This window comes from Episyrphus balteatus, chromosome 3, assembly GCF_945859705.1.
Source record: "Episyrphus balteatus chromosome 3, idEpiBalt1.1, whole genome shotgun sequence".
NCBI lineage: Eukaryota > Metazoa > Arthropoda > Insecta > Diptera > Syrphidae > Episyrphus > Episyrphus balteatus.
The window spans coordinates 35,741,972-35,763,126 of record NC_079136.1 but is presented as its reverse complement, the minus strand read 5'-3'; the positions used below and the strand labels follow the sequence as shown (position 1 = coordinate 35,763,126).

The following is a 21,155-nucleotide window of genomic DNA, read 5'->3' as shown; positions in this document are numbered from 1 at the left end:
AAGAAATATGAACAAAGACACGACACTTTGTATCGCATACATCGGTCTCGTTCTGCCACTTGCAAGTGTTTATTTTTTGATCCGAAGGGGTAAATAAAGAAATTTAAAATTTTGAAATGTGCTACCTGCCCAACAAATTCCCAAAGCAACGAATAGGTCTAATGAAAACATACCCTAAATTTATAAACACAAATCTACTCCTTTTTTTGTTAGTTTTTGTTTTAAATATTCTACTACAAGTGTCAAAAACTTTTTTCATTTTTCTTTTTATTTTTCTATTTCTTGATTTCTTGATTTTTCCTTTTTTTTATGGAATTTAGGTTTTTCCGTCTGTCCGCTTTTATTTTTTTTTAGTGCATAGCGTTAGGTAAAATTCCAAAAAAAAAGTGCAATAATTACAAAATCAATTAAAAAAATTGTATAAAACTACAATTAATTAAAATTACTTTAAAACATAAATTTCTTTTTACCGAAAAAATTGCATTCGTGTCGTGATTCTTCATCTTTTGGTGGAAAGATTTTATTTTGTCAATAAACCAAGCCTATGTAGAACACTTTTAGGCATTCATCGAAAATCTCTAAAAATTATAAGTTTTTTTGAGAAGATTTTGGCGTATTTTTTTAATCACGAGTTTTTTTTTTAAGAAAACCAAAGGAAAACAAAATTTCAACAAAATGTAAGTAAAAATTGATAAATTTCCTATTATTTCGCTTGCTTCCACGTAATAATTTGCTTGCCCTTCTTTTTTATCTAATCATCCGGCCATCATTTTAGTCTCTCGTGTTTCATGAGACAAAGTCTAACTAACTTTCTCTAAAAATTGCAAATTCAACTAAAAAATATGTAAACTAATTTCATAAAATTATACATTAGCTTTGCAGGATGTGAAAAAATAAGCAACAAGTTTTTTATTTTGTTTGCTCACCAAAGGGCGTTAATTTGATGATGCTGCTGAATGCATACACTTGATCAAAAAATCATTCATAAAAGTGAAAAGTGAATTTCACCCCTGCTCGCCTTTATCTCTCACTTTTATTGCTTGCATTTAGGGACAAAAAGGAGAGAACAAACACATTCATACAAATAGACTCATTTTGTAGAATGTAATATCCAATTCCAATAAGATTATTGTACCTTTGTACAAAGATAGGTATTTTGTTGAATAAAAAGAACTACAAAAGAAGATGTAAAAAAGCTATCAAAACATGGGACAGAGCAAATTAGCTGTGTTTCTTGTTAATTAGATTTTTTTGGAAACAAGAACAACATGCAAAATTATATCTATGCTATTGAGAAAATACTCTTACATACATTTGAGCTCAAAAGTCCGCAACAGGTTTTTTGGGTTGTCTGAAAGGAAACTTGCAGTAGGCTAGTTGCGCCTCTGTTTGCATAAACCAGCAACGAGTAAAGTTATGAAGAAAAATTGTGTTGTTTCCTAAATGCTTTTCATTCTTTTCAGTTAGATTCCTTTTGTAGTTTATTTGTATTAAAGGTATATTTTTTTTATTTCTAAAATCTAAATTGCCGGAGTGGCAATGACGAAACCATCTCCCCCCAAAGGCAGATTGTACCATTTAACGTTCACGATGAAAGTCAACTTTTCCGTCTACCCCTCTGGACGAAGTGAAGGAAGTCATATTAAAACTTAATCCCAATAATTTATATTAATGTAATCACTACAGCATGCATGTCAAACTTGCGGCCCTCGACATTTTTTTTGAGCTTAAAGCCTGGTACACAGATCCGATAAATTTTAGTCCGGCTAAATTGTTTCGACAATTTGAATAGGAGCTAAAATGTATCTTATTATGAGTTTGTTTTGACCAATTAAAATTCGAAATATGCTAAAATTTATCTCGATTCTATTTTCTGTTCAACGCACATTCACCTTTTTTTTTTTAATGAACATATGTATAAATATGGAATGTACCTGAAAAATTAATTATAAATTTAAAAGATCTCGTGAATTAGGAAGCGAATGTTCTGATTTAACCCAACGGAACGTTAAATCATGAATGCCCTAGGTATGGCATTCTTTGTTTTCATAAAAATAGAATAAATGTCGATTTTTAGTTTGACTCCGAAGTAAGTTCCAAATTTTCTTTTTCAGTCAGATTTGGCACAATTTAAAATGTCATATACAATCTTTTGCAAATTTCACACAACCTGTCCGATGCGAGCAGATATTTTTATTATTAAGAGCCAATTTTTCAATCTTCTAATAAACAGTCAGTTAACTGTTCGACGAATAAAGTTATTAGGCTCATAAAGAATCAGATAAAAACATTGAATTTTTCAATCAAGAATAATTTATTCTCCAGAAAACAAAAAAAAATTGTCAATTTCAAAAATATTTAAAATCAAACGTCATTTTTATTCATGATTGTTTTTGTTTTCTTGTGTTCCACTGTATTTTTTTTCAAAATTCTTTCAAAACAGCTTTGACAACTGACACAATATTTTTATTGAGATTATTCCTTAGAATAATTCTTATTCGTCTCTGAAAGAAGCAGATAGTTTTATTCTTAGGAATAAGCTATATCTGCCTGTTGAAAAATTGATTTTCTCTCTATCCTTAGGAATAAGTACTAACTGACTGTTTAACTGACTATTGAAAAATTGGCCCTAAGAGAAATAAGATCCAGCCTAACTTACGGTATGGACTGGTGCAAAAAATGGTAGTAAAGAAGAGATTCAAGGTATCAGGAAGAAAACATTAATGTTTCAATTCTCCTCATTTTTATAAATTTGTTTTGAAAAAATTCTAGTTTTACTTTTTTTGCGGCCCATAAAAATTTAGATCTCGCTGTTTTGGTGGCCCCTACCGAATATGGTTGGAATGGGTCCTTAGAATTGTATGCCCGATCCTTACGACAGGAGAACCTCTGACCTAACTACAGAGTAATCAGTATCCCCAACATCGCCTTTACCCTATAAGAACCCCTCTCCCGTATTGTTATGTAAACGTCTGAAGCCATTTTTATACCAAAAAAGTACATATGAATTTTTGTCACATAACGACAAATCTTGGAAAAAACCCACGACCTATTAATCGATTGAAAAGACGAGTATGACAGTATCTACAAAGACGATCTGCCAAACTCTTCAGTGTGTACAGGATGTGGAAAGGGGATGTACGTTGCTTCGGCAAAGTCATTTTAGGCTCCATCTTTCAAAGTCCATCCAGGTGCTTGCATATTCTGAAGATATTGGCGTAATCGGAAGAACACAGCATGGTGTCGTTTTAGTAAGCATCGAATCAAAAGCGGCAAAAAAGGGTTTACGGTCAATAAGAGCAAAGTATTTGCTGTCCTCTAAAAAGGATATATACAACATCGACGTGTCAATGTGAAACAATTTTAGCTCCGCTAAATTTTGGAGAGAATTTTGTTTGCGATCTAAAATTTTGGTCGATCTGCATATTATGCACTATAATAAAGACCTGATATTTTAGAAAAGTTTTACTACAAAATACTTTGCATGGTGCCGCCAGTGCTTTTGCAGACCACAACTCTCCTAATTTCTCGAAGGGCCCAATGCCAAGACTACAGTGGAAACACTGCTAAAAGGCCATAATAAGAATTGATAAATCGACCCCTTACCGCCAAATAATCGTAAGCGCCAAATTAAATTTTGAATTATGGACAACATTTAAAGTTATTTTTTCAACACTAAACGAATATGATATAACTTTTTTTGTGTTAATGTAATCAACTAAGCGCCATGTCGGTTACGATAATTTGGCGGGAAGGGCTCGATATGTGTGTAGTTTTAGAGTGATAAAGGACATTCTAAAAGTTAAACTCGACTTCCGCCGCAGTTCTTCCCCTAACCTGATAGATTATTCATAGCCTCAAAACCATAACAATAATTTAAAGATAAAAGAAACATTTCTTTCACTGGCCACATATGAACCTTTCATTTGGCGTGTTTTATTGGTAACTTTTGCACTGTAAACAACAACAAATGATTGCTAAGAATATTATTTTTCTAAACCTATACATTTTGGACCCTTCAACAACAAAGAATTACTAATAATAAATAAGAGCAATCGTTTGTTGTTGTTCACAATACAAAATTTTTAGTAGACGGAGTACTGAGTTACCAATAAAACACGGTATGTATTATAATTTAAACAAAATATTTCACCGCAGTATAATTTAAGGATTTGAAAAAAAAAAAAAAATCGAATTCGAGATTAAAATCAGGGGTCGAATTACAGCATACGATTAGGATTATTCGTTAACGTTTTTACTATTTGTGTCTCTATTTATTTAGTAGAAACAGATAGGGACACATAGCAACCATACGTTAACGAACGTATGCCGTAATTCGACCCCAGACTATCATGTCTCGATGAGAAAAAAATTATATTAGCTGTGTTTTATTTTCCTCGTGGTCCGGATCAGATCATAGTTTTTATTAGCTTTACAACAAAAGCAGGATTTTGTTATGTTATTGTTTCGCAAATAAATAAATGATCTGATGCGGATCATGAGGAAAGTAAAACACATAAAAAAGTTTTAATATTCTTAGCAACTGTTCTTGACACTTTTTTACTTTCCAGGTCTACGAGGTCAACTCGAAGTAGTATTAATAAAATCTCCAAAGAACAACCATCTAAAACTCAAACATCAATAAAAAAATTTCTTCTAAATACCAAAAAACCAATTAGAACAGCCGAATTAGATGAAGAAGTAGAATTTGTAATTCGCTCAGAAGCAGAAGCACCAACTGAACATTATGTCTTGACTGAATTCAAAAATGACGAAGAAGAAGAAAACGAAATCAACTTTATACTATCTGATAATTTTAATAACGACCAACCAGTACCAGTGGCTCAATGCCGCGAAGAAATTCAAATTGAAGAAGAAGGAGACGACGATTTAGATGAAGAAGATGTAGATGCATTGGTTGTTAGAACTCAAGAAATTGTCGAACATGTATGTGGAAAATGTTTTAAAACATTTCGAACAGTAAAGGTTAATTTTTTGTTGGAAAGCAATAATTTTAAATAACTATAAACTGAACTTTTATGTTTCTTTTAATAACAGGCTCTTAAGAGACATATTTCATTTTGTGTCTTCAGCGCTGACTTGGTAGTTCGAAGAGATGAAATGCTCAAGAATATTGAGAAAATTGAAAAAGAGGCCTTGCATATGCATAAAAAGGATATCTGCTTTTGTTGTGGTGAAAGCTATGAGACGTGTCATGTAGGAATTATTTCTATTTAAAGTCTTTATTTATTAAAAATATATTATTACCTTTCTTCAGGGTGGTCACATCAATTGCGCAGATTGTCCAAAAACTTTCAAAACTCAATTAAGTCTTGAACGTCACATGTTTCTTATTCATTCGGAAAATGACGATTTTCCTTGTCAAATATGTAATGGCCGAATTCGAACGGCAGCTTTATTGGAACTTCATATTGACCAGCATATGACACGTGGCAAACCGTTTGCATGCAGAAAGTGTGGTAAAGATTTTACTCGGGCATATCATTTAAAAAGGCATATGAAATATTCGGCGTGCGGTGGGAAGGCAGCCGATACAATGGCCTGTAAAGTTTGTGGCAAAGATTTTGTCCGGATGGATAATTTACGTTCGCATTTGAAAACCCATTTGGGTCAAGGATCATCGGGAAAGAAATCAGATTATAGGTGTCCATTTTGTAAGAAATGTTTTTACAGTCTTTCGACATTGAAGTAAGTTATCAATGTGATTTTTATTATTATTTATCATTTTTTCTTTCATTTTTAAAAGGTTGGAAAGTATTAAATTATTTTAATTTTTTTTATAGCATTCACATTCGAACTCATACCGGAGAGAGGCCTTTTGATTGTGATCTTTGTGATAAAAATTTCCCATCATTAGTTGCTTTGAAGAAGCATAGGAGATTTCATACAGGCGAGAAACCTTACACTTGTTCGGTGGTGAGTAATCTATATAAATGAATCTTCTTTTTACTTGCGATATAGGTACTATATATCAAGTTATGCATTCGTACAAAAAAAAAAGTTGAGATAACATTTTTCCATGACATTACGATGGTAGACAATGCCAAAAAAGTGGGTCCCGGAAGTCCGTCTGTCTGTCTGTCTGTCTGTCAGTCTGTCTGTCTGTCTGTCTGTCTGTCTGTATAAGGAGCTACAGCCTCAACGGATGGACCGATTAATGTCAAACTTGGTATGTAGCGTTATTTGGCGACTCTCCAGAGGGGTTTTTGGAATTAATTTTTTTGGACCAAAAATAACGGTACTTGTCATATACCGACTTTAGTAAAATTGAAATATCTCAAAAACGGCTCCAACGATTTTCTTTAAAAAATTCAAATGTTAGTTTTGAGCTAAGGTCTATATTTCAATGAAAATTTTTTTTTCAAAAATCATTATTAACGGTACCTGCCATAGAACCGTTTTTTTTAAATTCGAATATCTCCGAAACTTCTTATTCGATTTCAACGAAACTTTTTGTGAAGAAGCATTTATATAATTTAAATATAAACCAAAAATAAAATTTCCAAAAAAATAATTTTTGGATTTTTAAAAAAATTTTGAAAATTTTTTTTTGAAAAATCAATTTTTCGAAAACGGGACATTGAATTTTTTTGAAATTTTGTTTTTAAATGTTGATTAGTGATTTCTACAAAATGGCATACCAATTTTATTTTAAAACTTTTTTTCCCAAAAATTATTTATAAAAAATTGTTTTTTTAAAAAACGGCTCTAACGATTTTGAAAATTTTATTTCTAAAAATGCACGTTAATATATCAATCAAAACTGCATACTTGTTTTGGAGGGCAATTCAATTTCAGATTTTATTTTATTTTTTTTTAAACGAATTTTATTTTTTTTTTCTAAATTTCTATATAAAAAGTCTTAAAAATTTAAGCAACTTTAACTCCAAGAGCAAGTTCGTGCGACCCAGTCGTGCATTTTATTTATTCTCTGTTATGATCTCGATGTCGAGAGGATCATAACTCTTTCACGTATCTGCTAATAGTGATCCACCTGTTGACCTCAGAAATCGGTGCCAAGGCTCCCGTTTTTGTATTATTCTATTTCTGAAGTTTTTGCATTTGCTTGTACCAGGAGGGTTCAGATCTACCTTTCTTCTTAAATAATGATTAAATACAGAAAAAAAGGAAAACTCAAACAGATAGAATTTTGAATAACAATTATAGTATAACTTAAATAGCCATTAATAAAAATGTAACTCTCATGAAACTTGGCAAAAAGTTTCCATAAAGATGAAGGATCAAAAGGGGAAAGGGTGTATGTGTTTTTTCGCGGAATCACAACCGATCACTGAATTAAAGAAAATGCCCTTCTTGTCTATAACCTGGATTATACTATGTATTTTATAACCAATTTATGCCCGAATACCAATTTACTTGAACCTCCCTACCTTCTTTATTTTAAGAATGAAAAATTGGCATACGATGTTCTAGGTTTGATCTCAGCGCTGCGTGGATTAACCGTAAACTTTGTTGTGTTAAAAACATCTAAACTCCTATTATAAACCATGAAGTTACTTGACGTCTTTTAAACAACACCTTGAATGTATTTATTTTTTGATTTTAGTGCAAAGCAAACTTTGCTGTGAAAGAAGTTCTTAACCGACATATGAAACGTCACACCGGAGAAAAGCCACATTCCTGTGATGAATGCGGTAAACGTTTCATACAAGCCACCCAATTAAGAAATCATCTTAAAACTCATTTAAGACCTTATGAATGTCCAGAGTGTCCTGAGAAATTTAAAACTGCAAAACAGTAAGTTTTCCAAAACAAAACAAAAAATCCTTTGATAGAACAAAAAGTAATTTAAAATCTTCTCTAGATTGGAAAAACATTCCAGAGAACATGTAATGAAAAAGAAGCGGAATGAATTTATCGCTGCCCAATCGATTGAATCGGATAAAACTAAAAGAAGAGTACCCAAACAATACAAATGCGAAGATTGTAATGTCACATTTCGGACAGTGGCGTCATTTTTGCGCCATGAGTCATCTGAGGAGCATATGGGTATTTTTTTTTTTTTTTTAATTTAAATTTTTGTACATCACTTATTTCGTATCAATTTTAGAAAACGCCAAAAAACATTGCCAAATATGCGGCTTGGAGTTCAAGAATACAAAGGCCCTTCAATTTCATGTACTCAAATATCATGAATCATCAATGGACAACAATTCGTGAGTTTGGATATACTACAGCAATTCTTTGAATATATTATTCAATTTTTGTTTAAAATTCTAGATCAACAAGTAATATTGATACAGTTAAGACAGAAAATGAAGATGTTATTATTCAAGAATATGTTCTTGAGGCACTTCCTGAACACCCAGAAGAAGAACTTCCAGATAAGCCAAAAGTACAGAGCTACACTATCCTTGCAAATAGCAATGAAGTTTCTCCAGAATGTATGAAACCTTTACAAGCTAAATCAAGACTTAGATCTGAACTAAGAAAATCTATGGCGGAATGTTTACGTGAAGCACCAAGTGCTAAGCCAATTGAGATAGCAGTGTCCGAGGAAGAGGTACAACTAACTGTTAACGTTGGCAAGTTGCTGGATATGTTGGTGGACACTGAGACACTTACTAAATTTGGCTGGCCTTCAGAATCTGTTGAAAAGGTAAAAATACTTTTCATTTTTGAAATTTTGATTTAATGCTCATTTTTCTCGATTTTTTCGATTAAAGGTCCTTTGTAAAGTAATTGAGAATTGTGGACATAATATGAGTCAAACAGTATTTACTGATGATTATTGTACAAGAATGAGGGAATATGTAAAATTACTCTTCACTGTTGTTATACAGAATGATACAATTAAGGAGCTTTTGAATAATTATCCAATCGATGAGGTTATTGAGTTTGTTTTGTCAAATGAGGACGAGAATGATGATGTTGATGATTAGATATTGAAAGATTGTTTAAATTTTATTTTACTTTAAGAAAAGGTGTTTTTTTTTTGTAAATATTTATAAACAAAAATATTGAAAAAGTGTGTTAAGTTTAAAAGAAATAAAATATGTACGAGTACTTGTATTTTACGGTTATGTTTAAGAATTATTTGATATATATACAGTTTTATAAATATTTTTATATACATACATGTGTAAGTTGAGGAAAATAAAGATATTTTATTCTATTCGATACAAAATGAATTTAGCTCTTTTTGATTCTGATGTTATGTTGTCAACTGGATATTTTAAGCTTCCTCTAGAGTCTAGACTAGGAGATATAATTGTTGTGCTATCCCCAATAAGTGCAATATCTGTACAGAGATGATTTAAAGCTTGCATATTTCACAATCTGCTTACAATTTGCGACTGAAATTTATGTCAAACAAAATTACTTGTGATGACATATGTATATGTAGATACCAAGTTAAGGATTCGTAATAAATCGAACTTGAAATAACAATAAGGCATTAGATTACGATTGTGGAGAGTGCCAAAAATAATGTTTTCGTTGATACGCTAGAGGGGAAAATAAAATTTTTTAGGATCAAAATTAACGGTACTTTTTATATGACCAAAATTAATTACTTTTAAAACAAAACAACATTTTTTGTACCATTATTAACGGTACATGCCCGTATAGTGGATTTTTGTCTTTCTGGTAAACAACATACATAATATAGAAATTAAATTTTTTCTAGTTTTTAATATGATATTACTTTTAAGCTTTTAAGTTATCTCAATTTGAAAACTAGAAAAAATAAAAAAAAACAAAACACTTGCCCAGATTAGTGGAGTTGATGAAACATACCGATATCGCCAATGGACTTTGTTCTAAAGCTGGCACACAAGGCAAAAAGAAATTGCAGCTGAATAGCAGAAAAATGGCAACAGAGTATGAATCAATTTTAAGTTTAAAACTAAAAAGAAGAAAACTCAACTTTTAACTACCATGTGCACAAAATCTTAACACTGGCGCTAGTTTTAAAATAATCAAATCCTTTATAGGACCTCAATTCGTTGTCGATTTCTTGCAACAGGTTCAAATTTGATTTTACTCTCTCAATCGATAATAATTGATTGATCTTCGCAGTAAGGGTATCTTCCTACATAATTGTAAAATATGAATTCGTTTGTAACTTAAGGCAATCCATTAATCTTAAACATTTTCTTTCTCAGATGTTTGTAACGATCTTTTTGAAAAATGTCACACTTATAAAAGACGATTTTGTCCAGCATATAGCTCGTTGGCTGAAAGTTACAAGGTCCAATGTAGTCCAGTCAAATAAGAATTCAACCTCAGAATGAATGCTATGAATGCTAATAAAAATGTTTTTAAATATTTTTATACGAGGTTTACATTTCGCGCTAAAATTGAAATGCAAACAGGCTGATAGATAGTTATAATCGCTATCGGTGTAAAGCAAGAAAAATGGAATCTACCACGAGCTTTTTCAACTTGAAAGTGATATCGATCTGATCAAAAAACGACCTAATCCAAGTTTGTTAACATAACTTGAAACAGCTTTTTGAGGACCTTACTGGATGGCAATGTTTTTTCGTTTAGAAATTAAACCCATGAAGTAAAGCAAATCTAGAATATCGTTATCAACTCCCTTTGATGATTGATTCCAAATATTTGTATAATTTATGTTGGAATTTTGGAGTTGCCCACAACTACCGGAAACAATTCAAAGTATCCTACAAACATTATTCCATTCATTATACATTGATTCATGTGATCCGCTTACCTTTGCACATTGATCAATTGCAAAACAAAACTTAAAAAACATCCAATATAACATGATCATTGGGTGAGATAAATAAACAACTTTATTAAATATAATTAACACGTGATTCATTTTTAATGAATAGAAAATGAGGTTCTCTTCCCAATTGACCCACAATGCTAACAAAGAAATTATTAAGAACACAAAAGTATTCCAAAACCCCTCATCATAAGGTAAGTGATAATTGTGTTAAATGGTTAAATAAATATTTAAAATTCAACAGAAGCCATATAACATTATGACGCATATGAATCAAAAATTATAAAAAATAATATTTCTCATTGAGTTGTTAATAGTCGTTGGATTTTGTCAGCGTTTTGTAATATTTTTGCTCGACAGCCATCAATCATGTCACGATATTCCTTAATATTGGCTTCAATCGTGACAAGTTGATTTTTCATTGGTTCTGTTACTGATTCAGTTAAACTGAAAAAATATTTGTAAGAATATTGTAAGAACAACAAAAAATAGTGTTTACCTTCTTTCTTTTTTTAACTCAATCGAAGATTGGTTATAGGTGTCCCTCCACATGGTCAATTCCAATTGCATTGCATCAATATCTTCTGGAATAAAATCCATTAGTTTACCCAATGGATTTACAGATTTTGTCAAATTTTGTATAACATCTCTCAAGCTGTTCATTTGACGAGCAGAACTTTGACGGGAATTCAGTTTTGAAATATCGTTTTCCTGTAAACGATTTGAAAATACAAAATTTTTCAAAAGTCAGTACCAGGTTACTTTATTACCTTATCTCTTTTCTGTTCGGTATCTGGAGAAGATGCTTGTACAAGTTCCTTTTGGGTCTCAAGAATCTGCTGAACCAAATGACCCTGATGAAGTGATTCATCTTCGACAGCATTATTATCCTTATTCATGATTCCCTGCAATTGATCCTCGGTATTGGGATTCTCTATTATCACCAAATTTTCTCCATCGTCTTCCAGCTCTGAATTAAAAGTCTCCAATCTGACACTGATCCCGGAGAGTTTTATTTGATCATTTGGTTGAAGGACTATTTCAATGTTTTTATCTCTTCGACGTGGAGCTCCCGGGCGGGCTGATGCCGGTCGAGCGCTTGGAGGCCTCAAAGAAGTCCGGGGTCGTGCAGGAATTTGAGTTGATTCTTTTGAATCTTCCCTTACAAATGTGGATTCTCTTTTTACTTCTGAATTTGTATTTGAAGTTGGTCTTGATTCTGGCTTTTGAAAAGGTTTAGGCACGATTTCTGTTGGAGGCTCTTCTGCAACTGTTTTGAGGGTGTCATTGAGGTCTGAAGGAATTTGGGTGTCGTCAGGTTTTGGTTTTCTAGACTTTTCACCACTTGATCTTCGACTTCTACCGGATGATCGTTTACTACCGGATGATCGTCGGCTTACATTCCCATCGTTATTATCTTCTGCTGCAGCCGTGAGTAGGATTTCTTCAGCACGTTTACTGGCACGATGTTCATCCCTTTTGAATTCTGTCGAAGGAGATGCTAGTGTTTCTGGTGGAGTAACGATTTTTTCTTCCTCTCTTGTGGTTACTGTCGGTAATTGTACTTGTTCCAAGTTTTCAGCTATTTTTGTTATTTCAACTTTATTGGGTGTATCGACTTTTTCAACTTTTTCTAGACTTTTCTTGATTTCTGTTTGAGATTCTGGTTTTGGTTTGAGGTCAAGTTTGGTGTCTGCTTTGATAGGACTTTCAATTGTCGCTTTTTTTGACGAAACCTTTTTCGATGGTTCTTTGGTCAAAAGTTTAGTTTTAAGTTTTTTCTCATCCTTCTTTTCAGTTTCGGTTACTTTTGATGATTTTCTTGAAGATTTTTCTTTAACATCTTTCGATTTGATCTTTTCTTTAACTTCTACTTTCGGTTTCTCTTTGATGGGGTCTGATTTTTTAGTTGCACCAACTTTTGGTGATCTATCTGTAGATTTCTTTTCTTTCGAATCTTTTTCTTTGTCCTTTTCTTTTTCTTTGGGTTTTTGTTTTTTACTCAAGGGACTTTCTACATCATTGATCTGTGCTATAGCTTGTTTCCAATCAAGTTTCTTATCTATAACAATTCCCATCATTTGTAATAGTTCGTTGGTTTTTTCTGGCTCATGACCAGCAACAATTTTTGAAGTTCTTACTGTTAGTTTTTCATTTGTAATGATTTCTTGAAGAAAATAAAGTAAATAGTTGAGCTTTACATCCATATTGCGACTTACAACTAACTATCAATCGATAGTTGATAAATACTGAAATTTGGGATTTTAAAACCTAATTTGTAGGAACCCGGTTAACTTTTTAATGGAATTTTCAATTAGATTTCTATTAATAACGGTTGGCACCAATCTCTGTTTTCAAAACTTTTGTTAATTAAGTATTAATATATCGAATTTAATTTTTATCAACTATCAATTGATAGTTGTAAATCGCAACAAGGGTGTTAATCTTATTTTATTTTGTGATCTTACTTATTGCATCGATCATTTTTTGTAAAAAATTCATCTTTGCATCACGATCACTAATGTTTTCGTAATTCAATTCGTCAGCAGTGTAAAGGCCATCAAAGTATCCAGTTTCTCTGATTACCTGCGAAGTAGAGTTTTTTAATTCCAGGTTGTTTCTGCAATAGGATTTTGTTAAAACGTTTTAAATTTACAAAAATGGACAAAACTTGAATCTGTCTTTTTAAAATCTAAAAGATCATATCAAAAACCAAGCAGATCTGGCCTAGGCTAGATCCAAAACGTTCAAAAAATTTGTTGTCTCTAAGCAGATTGCATATCAGCTCTGTAATAGGTGTCTTAACAGGACACTGTCTCATAGGTAGACACACCATAAGACTTGGCGTAATCTCTAACGACTTCTGTAGAAGTTGCCTTGATGAGGAAGAAGAAGAAACAATCCAACATCTTCTCTGCTCATGTCCTGCCCTTTCCAGTAGACGTAAAAAATACCTGGAAAAATATTTCTTAGAAGATACCAGTGAACTAATCAATACTGACATCTTCAACCTTCACCGCTTTATTAAAAGCTCCAACTGGTTTAATTAGTGAGGAATTTCCTCACAAAATCATGGTATCACAACGGACCAATAAATGGTCTAAGTGTGTCAGTTGTTTTCCTGACAGCCATTTCTACCTAACCTAACCTAACCTATCAAAAATCAATTCTTCTGAAGATCTTTGAACTAAAAGTTGGGTTGTTTTGATTGTTTTGATTTTATGATCATAAATTTTCTTAAATAATGAAAACAAGGGTTTTGTTGCCGAAACAAAAATATACTTTTCTGAAGGTTTTCGGTGTGCTGAACTCGAATCCGAAGTCAGAAGCAACTAATCAGCTCCCGTTTTTAAGTTCTTCGGACATTATTCTTTTGTATAAAGAAAATTGTTAGAGCATATTTAAGTAACGATTTCTATAAAAACTATTTTCCATCTTTCGATACCTGTTTAAATCTTTGCAATATCGTTTGTATTGCCCGAGATATATTTAAATGAAGTAAGTGGGTTTTTGGCTTCATATATCATAAAGGAGATAATGCCGTTATAAAATATGCCAAACAACTGAGGATATCTCGGGCAGTAAAAAATATATTGGAAAGATTTAAACAGAAGGTGGAAAATAGTTCTTATAAAAAATATGCTCAAACAATTTTCCTTATATAAAAGAATAAGGCCCAAAGTACTGCATTTTCTAATGGTAATATTTCAAACACGGGAGCTGATTAATTTTTTTTGACTTCGGATTCGAGTTCAGCACACCGAAAACCTTCAGAAAAGTAAGTTTTTGTGTCGGCAACAAAAACAAATTAATTTTGTTAACCAGTGTAATCAGTCCTATCGTGAGCTTCACGTGAACAAAATTCCACCTGGAAAAATTGTATTTCACTTGGGTCCTATGGTGAGTTCCGGGCGAAAAGTTGTTCACCTTCGGAAAACTCCCCGTATTTTGAACTTTTTTTTAGGTAATATGTTAGGTAGTCGACATCACTTTTCTCACTTAAATTTTTGTGGCGAACAGAAAACTAGTTTCAGGAAAATGTAAATTCCCTTCGGGTGAAAAACACTATAGCTTTTCAAATTCCGGGCGAATAAAAATATTTTAGACGGAAAAATTTCCGCGTGAAACTCAGGATATGGCTGAATAAGAGGGATTCTTCTCAACAAAAAATTCCCAGTCTACAAATGTATATTGTAAAATAACAGTGGACACAAAAGAGACCAGGAGCCTATTTCACCATCTTGCAAATTACAATTTACAAGTACTTTTTTTACAAAAAATGTAAGATAATTGACAAATTCTATTCCACCAATTTTTTAATACATACAAAAAGTTACAAATTTGTTAAAAAAAAGTACAAATACAAATTTGTGATTGTGAATTGTATTTGGTGAAATAGACCACAGGGGTCGAATGACGGCACACGGACACGATTACGATCATACGTTAATGTTTTGACTATGTCTGTCTCTATTTCAGTATTAGAAAAATTTTTGTTTTTGAACCTTTGAATTGTTGTGGACCTTGTATATAAAAAACAAGTACGAAAATTAGGGATTTTCAGAATATAAAAGGCGTTTTCAACGTTTTGGTAAAAAGCCATTTACTCACGACCTGTCAATTTCTATCAACGAACTCGAAAAGCCACAAAGCAGTATAACAAAATATACATAAATAAATTTACAACTTAATTTAAATGCTCAGAAAATGGTCAACAAAGATCGAGTGACTGCTTAAACAAAATTTAGAACAACAAAAAATATTCCACATACGCCACAGTGACCTTTTTTCAAACTACTACCTACTCACCCCAAGTTGCCGATCTGTTGTTATCTCATGGATCGATACGAGTTTATTTAAAAAAATTACCCACCTGACCATTCATTTTGATGGAGTTATGCAAACAATGGATTTTTTTTTAATTTCAAATAATCAACATTTTGAGGATCGTATTTTGATTTAAAATTTTCGAATCGATCATAAAGCAAAAAAAGACCCATCAGGTCGTCCTTGGTTGTTAATCTTTGGTTGGTGCCCTTGGAAAACAGACAACCGAAAGTTTCTTGGTTTTTAGAAACGAAGGGTCCAGGGCAAAAATCAGCACAAGTCTATTTCAACATATAAGTACTAAAAGCACTTCAGTTATTTATTTTCTTAGCAAGGCTTAAATATGTTTTCTAAAAGTAAGGATGCCACCAGACAGTGCTCAGTAAATACAACAAGACCTAACCATTACCGACAAAAATATCTCTCAAAATTCCCACAATCGATTTCCACAACATCAGAGCTTCAATGGACTAACTTTGTTTTGTAACCAGCTTAATTTCTATACGTCTCTTTATCCAAAATAACTTACAACTTTGCAAAAACATATATTTCAACTCTTTGTATGTTATTTTTGATAAAATTTGAGAAATAAAAATACTAAATAAATAAATAATATACATAAATAAATTGAAAAAAAAAAATGAATCAAATATTCACCGCATTGAAAACATCATGTAAAAAACGAAAAGGGGGTTTCTTTAACAATTTTTCACTCAGCACTGGTTTCTTCACATATTTTCCAAGCGTCTCTTGTGTTCTTTTAATATCAGCAGCATCAATCTCTGCCATGGTTAAATTATTCAACAAATAAATTTAAAAACATTGTTCAAAAAATAAATTGTTCAAATTGACAATTTTTTATTTATTCCCAAAAATAAAATAAAATTTTAATTTATTTGTTTGACGGATTTTACTGCATGGCAACGGATGATTCGGCGCATAAGAATCATTCCTGATTTACTTTTACCATAATTGTAAAGAAGAACCCACTTGTTGGTGTTGTCTTTTTGATGCCAAACAACACAGTCACGAATTTCGAATGTCAACATCGTAAAGTCTTGAAACTTGGTGAAATAGTAGACCTGATGATTTATACAAGGGAAAATTTTTAAAATTTTTAAATTCATACTCAGGAGGCGTAGTAACCGCCCATTTTAACTCAACTATTATTTCTGGTTATCGTACATTCTTTAAACTTGGTAGAATGGTAGAGTTGGTAGTTTGTTCAGAGGAACAATTTTGAAATTTGAGGTTTTCTTCTCAGGGGGCGTGGCAATTGACCATTTTATCCGATTTTATATAAAATATTATAGAGCACTTCTGATTTATCGTAGAGTCTTGAAACTTAATAGAATTACATATATCTCTGGTAGTTTATAGAAAGAAAAAATGTAAAAACTTATGAATATCAAATTCTGCAGCAAAGCCTTGCAAAAAAAATAGTGAAATCTTAACAAAACCATTATGTACTGTTAATATAGGAGCAAAGTTCTCTTATGTAGAAATTAAGTCTGACAAAAAAAGGACTGAGAAATAAAAGGACACCAAGCTCTTAAATTTGGTTAAAAATTTTATGAGCACTGAGCGCGTAAAATTAAAAAAAAGGTTCCACATACGCCGCAGTGAACGTTTTTTTTTATCACAACTCATTTCTTGATTTCATTTACTAAACAAAACAAATACTTATTTAATTTGTTTTATGTACGCGTTTAAAATTAAAAATGAGTAACTAATAAGTTGTAGAAAAAACACGGCTTTTATTATTATCAAAATTTAATCAGGCTATGTGCCGTTCCTTTTGAAATATGTATATAAAATAGCGTTCCTAAGTAAGTTTAAACAAAATCCTTTGTCAGCGGAAAACATTATTTTCTGACTAAAAAGGTTTTGATTAAGAACAATTTTGCCTTCCATCGATAAAATAGATTAGTTTTTTGTCTAAGGGGCCGGTAATAACGATTAGGAAATGCATCAGGGAGAAAGAAAAAGTATGAAGTTGAATATTCTTCAGATGATCGTTTAAAGCGATAAGGAAAACATACGTTAGTTGATGAACTAGAAAATCTACCTAAAATTTCCTGATCCCTATAACCAGCCCCTTAGGCTACGAGATTTAGCTTTAATTGGTTTAAAAATTCTGGATTCTTGGTCAAAGCATGCATTTATTCACGGATTATTTTTGGTATTTATTTTCACCATTTTTTTGGTGTTTCTTTACTACAGAAAAAGAAAATCATACTAAAACAAATATTTTAACTCTTATTAATGTTGCATCACTTCACAAAAAAAGAAGAAAATCCGAAGTATATTCTTCGTGGTCATATTAGTATACAGCTTAATACGTATATACCTATATTGTGTATCGCAATTCGCAAATAAAAATACAACCTGTTATCAGCCAATGACATATTTTTTTTTTTTTTTTTTTTTTTTTTTTTTGATTTATGTGCGAAAAATATTTGATAAGCTTTATTTCAAACTATATAAATATTAATATAACAAATAAAATTTTATTTTTATTATTAATTATTATACATACAGTAACATACATTATACCTTTTTCTTAAATGACCTAACAACGACTTAAAAGTGCTTGTGTTTTTGTTTTTTAAATCCAAAAATCATTAAACATTTCAATAAATTAATTTAAATTTATTTACACTTAAATAATTTACCTAATAATTTTAAAGCTGGCATTTTATATTTTCTGTAAATATATAATAATTGTTCTTTATTAACTAAGCAGTGAAATTTTTTTTATTTTCTGTTTTGCAAAACGCAACAACACGCACACAACATAAAACATAAGAATTTATCATTATTTTATTTATTGTACGTATAAATGTTAAATATTACAAAAAACTATCTTTTTAATATGAAACATGTTATACAACAAATTATTTTTTGTTTGTTTTAATTGTTATAGTTTAAGATAGATGAATGAGAGAAACAAATAATTTAAAAAGAAAAGCAACTCGAATAAAGAAGGAGAAAAAAAAAACAAAATAAAACAAATGATTAAATAAAACACAAATTAGCTTTCTTTTAAAATAAAATCAATTCTTTAATACTTCTTCTTATTTTTGCTATAAATTTTAAAGATGCTAGTTTTTTTTTTTTTTTTTCTTAAAAATAAAAATACATTTATAAACGTGTATAATATTTCCTATTTTATGTATTTTTTTTTTCTATAATACAACAAACTTAAGTAGAAAATATAATAAACAAAAAATAGATAACAGCCGAAAAATCATAGAATCATAGAAAATTGATAGTACAAAATTTCGTAGTTTCTCACACCGCACTTCGAACATTACGTATGTAATAAATTAATTTATAAATTTTAAATAAATTTTGTTAAAAAAGGGAACAAAAATTCAAACTTTAATAAATTTTTGCTTTAAGAATCGAGAAAAAATGTGTAATAGAATGTGAATATTTTTTTTTTTTTGTTAGTTTGGTTGTATATTTTGTATAGTTGCTTTGTTGTATTTTTTTTTTATTTATTTATTTTTTTTGTTTTGTATTTTTTTTATAACACAGTTTAGGAATTAATTGCAATTTAATTGTAAATAATTTGTAAAGTAATGGTAAGTTGATTTGATGTTATTTGCCTTATGCTACAATTCGAAGAATTCATCTTGTTGTTTTTCGAGGCGCTGCAGGGAGGTTTGCACTCGCCGACCTTGGGTTATATTGAGGAGCTGCGCTGTGTCGGAGGTGCTTCCTGAAGAACTGTGACGTGTATGACTTGTCTGGTTATTTTGCTGATAGTGTTGTTTGTATGAGCTGGAATTGGGGCTTATTGTTCGGCGTACTCCGCCGGTTGTAAATAGATCGTCATCACTTTGACTCGTTAACAGGCTAGAAGAAAAAAAAAATGTTTTAAATTAGTTTTAATTGTATAAAAATTAGGATTTTTTTAAAAAGTGCACAATACAAACAAACGTTTAGAAATACTTAACGTGGTCTATCCGGAGTAGATTCAGTGAATCGTAGCTTTGTGACTTGAAAGAATATATCAAGACAGACCACAACTGTTTCGACCGCGACAGTTTGAAATAAAAATACACATTATGCAGGGTATATCTAATGTAATGGTCCAAACGGAATATGCTGACAGACCAACTTAAATGCTTTCAGAATTTGGTTTATCTCAATTCTTTACGATTTTCTATTAAACGCAGTTGTGTGACATTTCTAGAAATTCGTTTTCTAAAACTCACTAAGCACATAAACATTCAGCAAACTTAGAGATTTTAACCTTTGAACAAGAGAAATGATTCACGATGGATGATTTTATTATTCAATGAACAAGAGAAACATTTTGTTTTACAAACAAAACAAAAAATATTATACATACGCCACAGTGACCATTTAAATAAAAAAATTATGAACTATATAGAGAATTGATAGAATTTTGAACCCATTGCGATTTTTTTTATTGTTCTTCGCTCTTTTAAATGATAGAATAAGGACTTTTGTAAGGAAAAACCTCAAAGCAATAACTGGAATTTCAAATTTGCTTTTCATTAAACCAAGATGAAAAAAGTGAGGTCTCGAACTGATAACTTTGGCACAAAAAAAAAATAATATTCAACTCTTAAACGACTATAGTAATCAATGAAACAGTGCTGTAACTCTAGCCATAAACACTTGGTAGTACCACCTTCAAGATGTTGTTGTTCTAAGATTATAATGACTATAGTAATATCTGTCCTATATGGCGTATCGAGTTTATAGAGAGCTGAAACTTATTGACTTACATTTTCAACCAATCATTTTCGCGGAATAAAAAGAATTTACAATTTTCTGCCAAATCTCAGTGGTACAAACCTTCATCCATTGCATTAAATACACTACATTAACTTTTTTTTGACTTAGTTACTAATTTTATTTTTCAAGCTAAGTTGTCACAGTGGGTCAAAATGACCCAAGACGAAATTTGATCTTGACTTATCGATTAAAGCGATAAGTTGATTATTATCAAATTGGTTGATTCGAATTTACTTCGTGAAGAAGCATAGAAAATGGTTAATTGAACACAACAACAACACATGCATACATTATACAAATTCTTGACGAGATACATTTAGATGGGTTTGAAAATCGTAGAATTAGTAGAAAATTTTAGAGGAGAGTTACCTTTAATATGTAACTTAACTTCGTGAACGATAGTTTGCTAGATAAATTTTATCAGAACCAAGTTGTTTTGGACGGAGGAAAAAAATGTTGTTACTACTGCAATTATTACAAACTGTACATTCCTTAGAATGATAAATTTACATCCCTAAAAACTATGGTCCGTAGGCGATTAATAGTCAAAAAACCAGGTAAAAAACAAGTTGACCTTATAACGAATGGACTTTGTGATGAGGCTAAGAATAAGATGACAATGAGCCCTATTGTGAGTTTCACAAGGAAATTTTTAAAACCGTAATATTTTTGTTAGCCCGGAATTTAAAAAGTTATTGAGAGTTTCACCAGAAGAGAATAAGCATTTTCCTCTTAACTGTTCTTAACCAATTTCGAATAAAAGATAACGATGTATTAACTTTGGGTAAACAGTACAGAAAATTGTTCTTAAATG

The 21,155-nt window shown here is 31.1% G+C and overlaps 3 protein-coding genes across 3 annotated transcripts in view; 1 reads left to right on the top strand and 2 right to left on the bottom strand.

Annotated features, from left to right (window-relative positions):
* The first annotated feature begins 345 nt into the window (after window positions 1-345).
* LOC129915651 (protein suppressor of hairy wing) lies at window positions 346-9,173 on the top strand. Its single transcript, XM_055995299.1, has 10 exons — window positions 346-677; window positions 4,572-4,986; window positions 5,059-5,217; window positions 5,279-5,709; window positions 5,805-5,937; window positions 7,589-7,779; window positions 7,847-8,031; window positions 8,093-8,198; window positions 8,263-8,641; window positions 8,709-9,173. Coding segments are annotated over exons 1-10 (2,217 nt in total). The 5' UTR covers window positions 346-675; the 3' UTR covers window positions 8,925-9,173.
* A 1,606-nt stretch (window positions 9,174-10,779) lies between these two features.
* LOC129916365 (TRAF3-interacting protein 1) lies at window positions 10,780-16,658 on the bottom strand. The gene is made up of 5 exons (XM_055996251.1): window positions 16,223-16,658; window positions 13,207-13,324; window positions 11,509-12,905; window positions 11,238-11,449; window positions 10,780-11,185 (listed from the first exon to the last, which is right to left on the bottom strand). Exons 1-5 carry the CDS (start codon window positions 16,352-16,354, stop codon window positions 11,038-11,040), a joined length of 2,007 nt encoding a protein of 668 aa, XP_055852226.1. The 5' UTR covers window positions 16,355-16,658; the 3' UTR covers window positions 10,780-11,037.
* Window positions 16,659-18,711: 2,053 nt separating this feature from the next.
* The window catches only part of LOC129913536 (lysM and putative peptidoglycan-binding domain-containing protein 2), a 35,908-nt gene continuing 33,464 nt past the window's right edge, over window positions 18,712-21,155 (bottom strand). Inside the window, exon 4 of the mRNA XM_055992268.1 lies at window positions 18,712-19,429. Within this exon, the coding sequence (XP_055848243.1) occupies window positions 19,186-19,429 (244 nt within the window). The 3' untranslated portion in view covers window positions 18,712-19,185. The remainder of the gene's footprint in view (window positions 19,430-21,155) is intronic.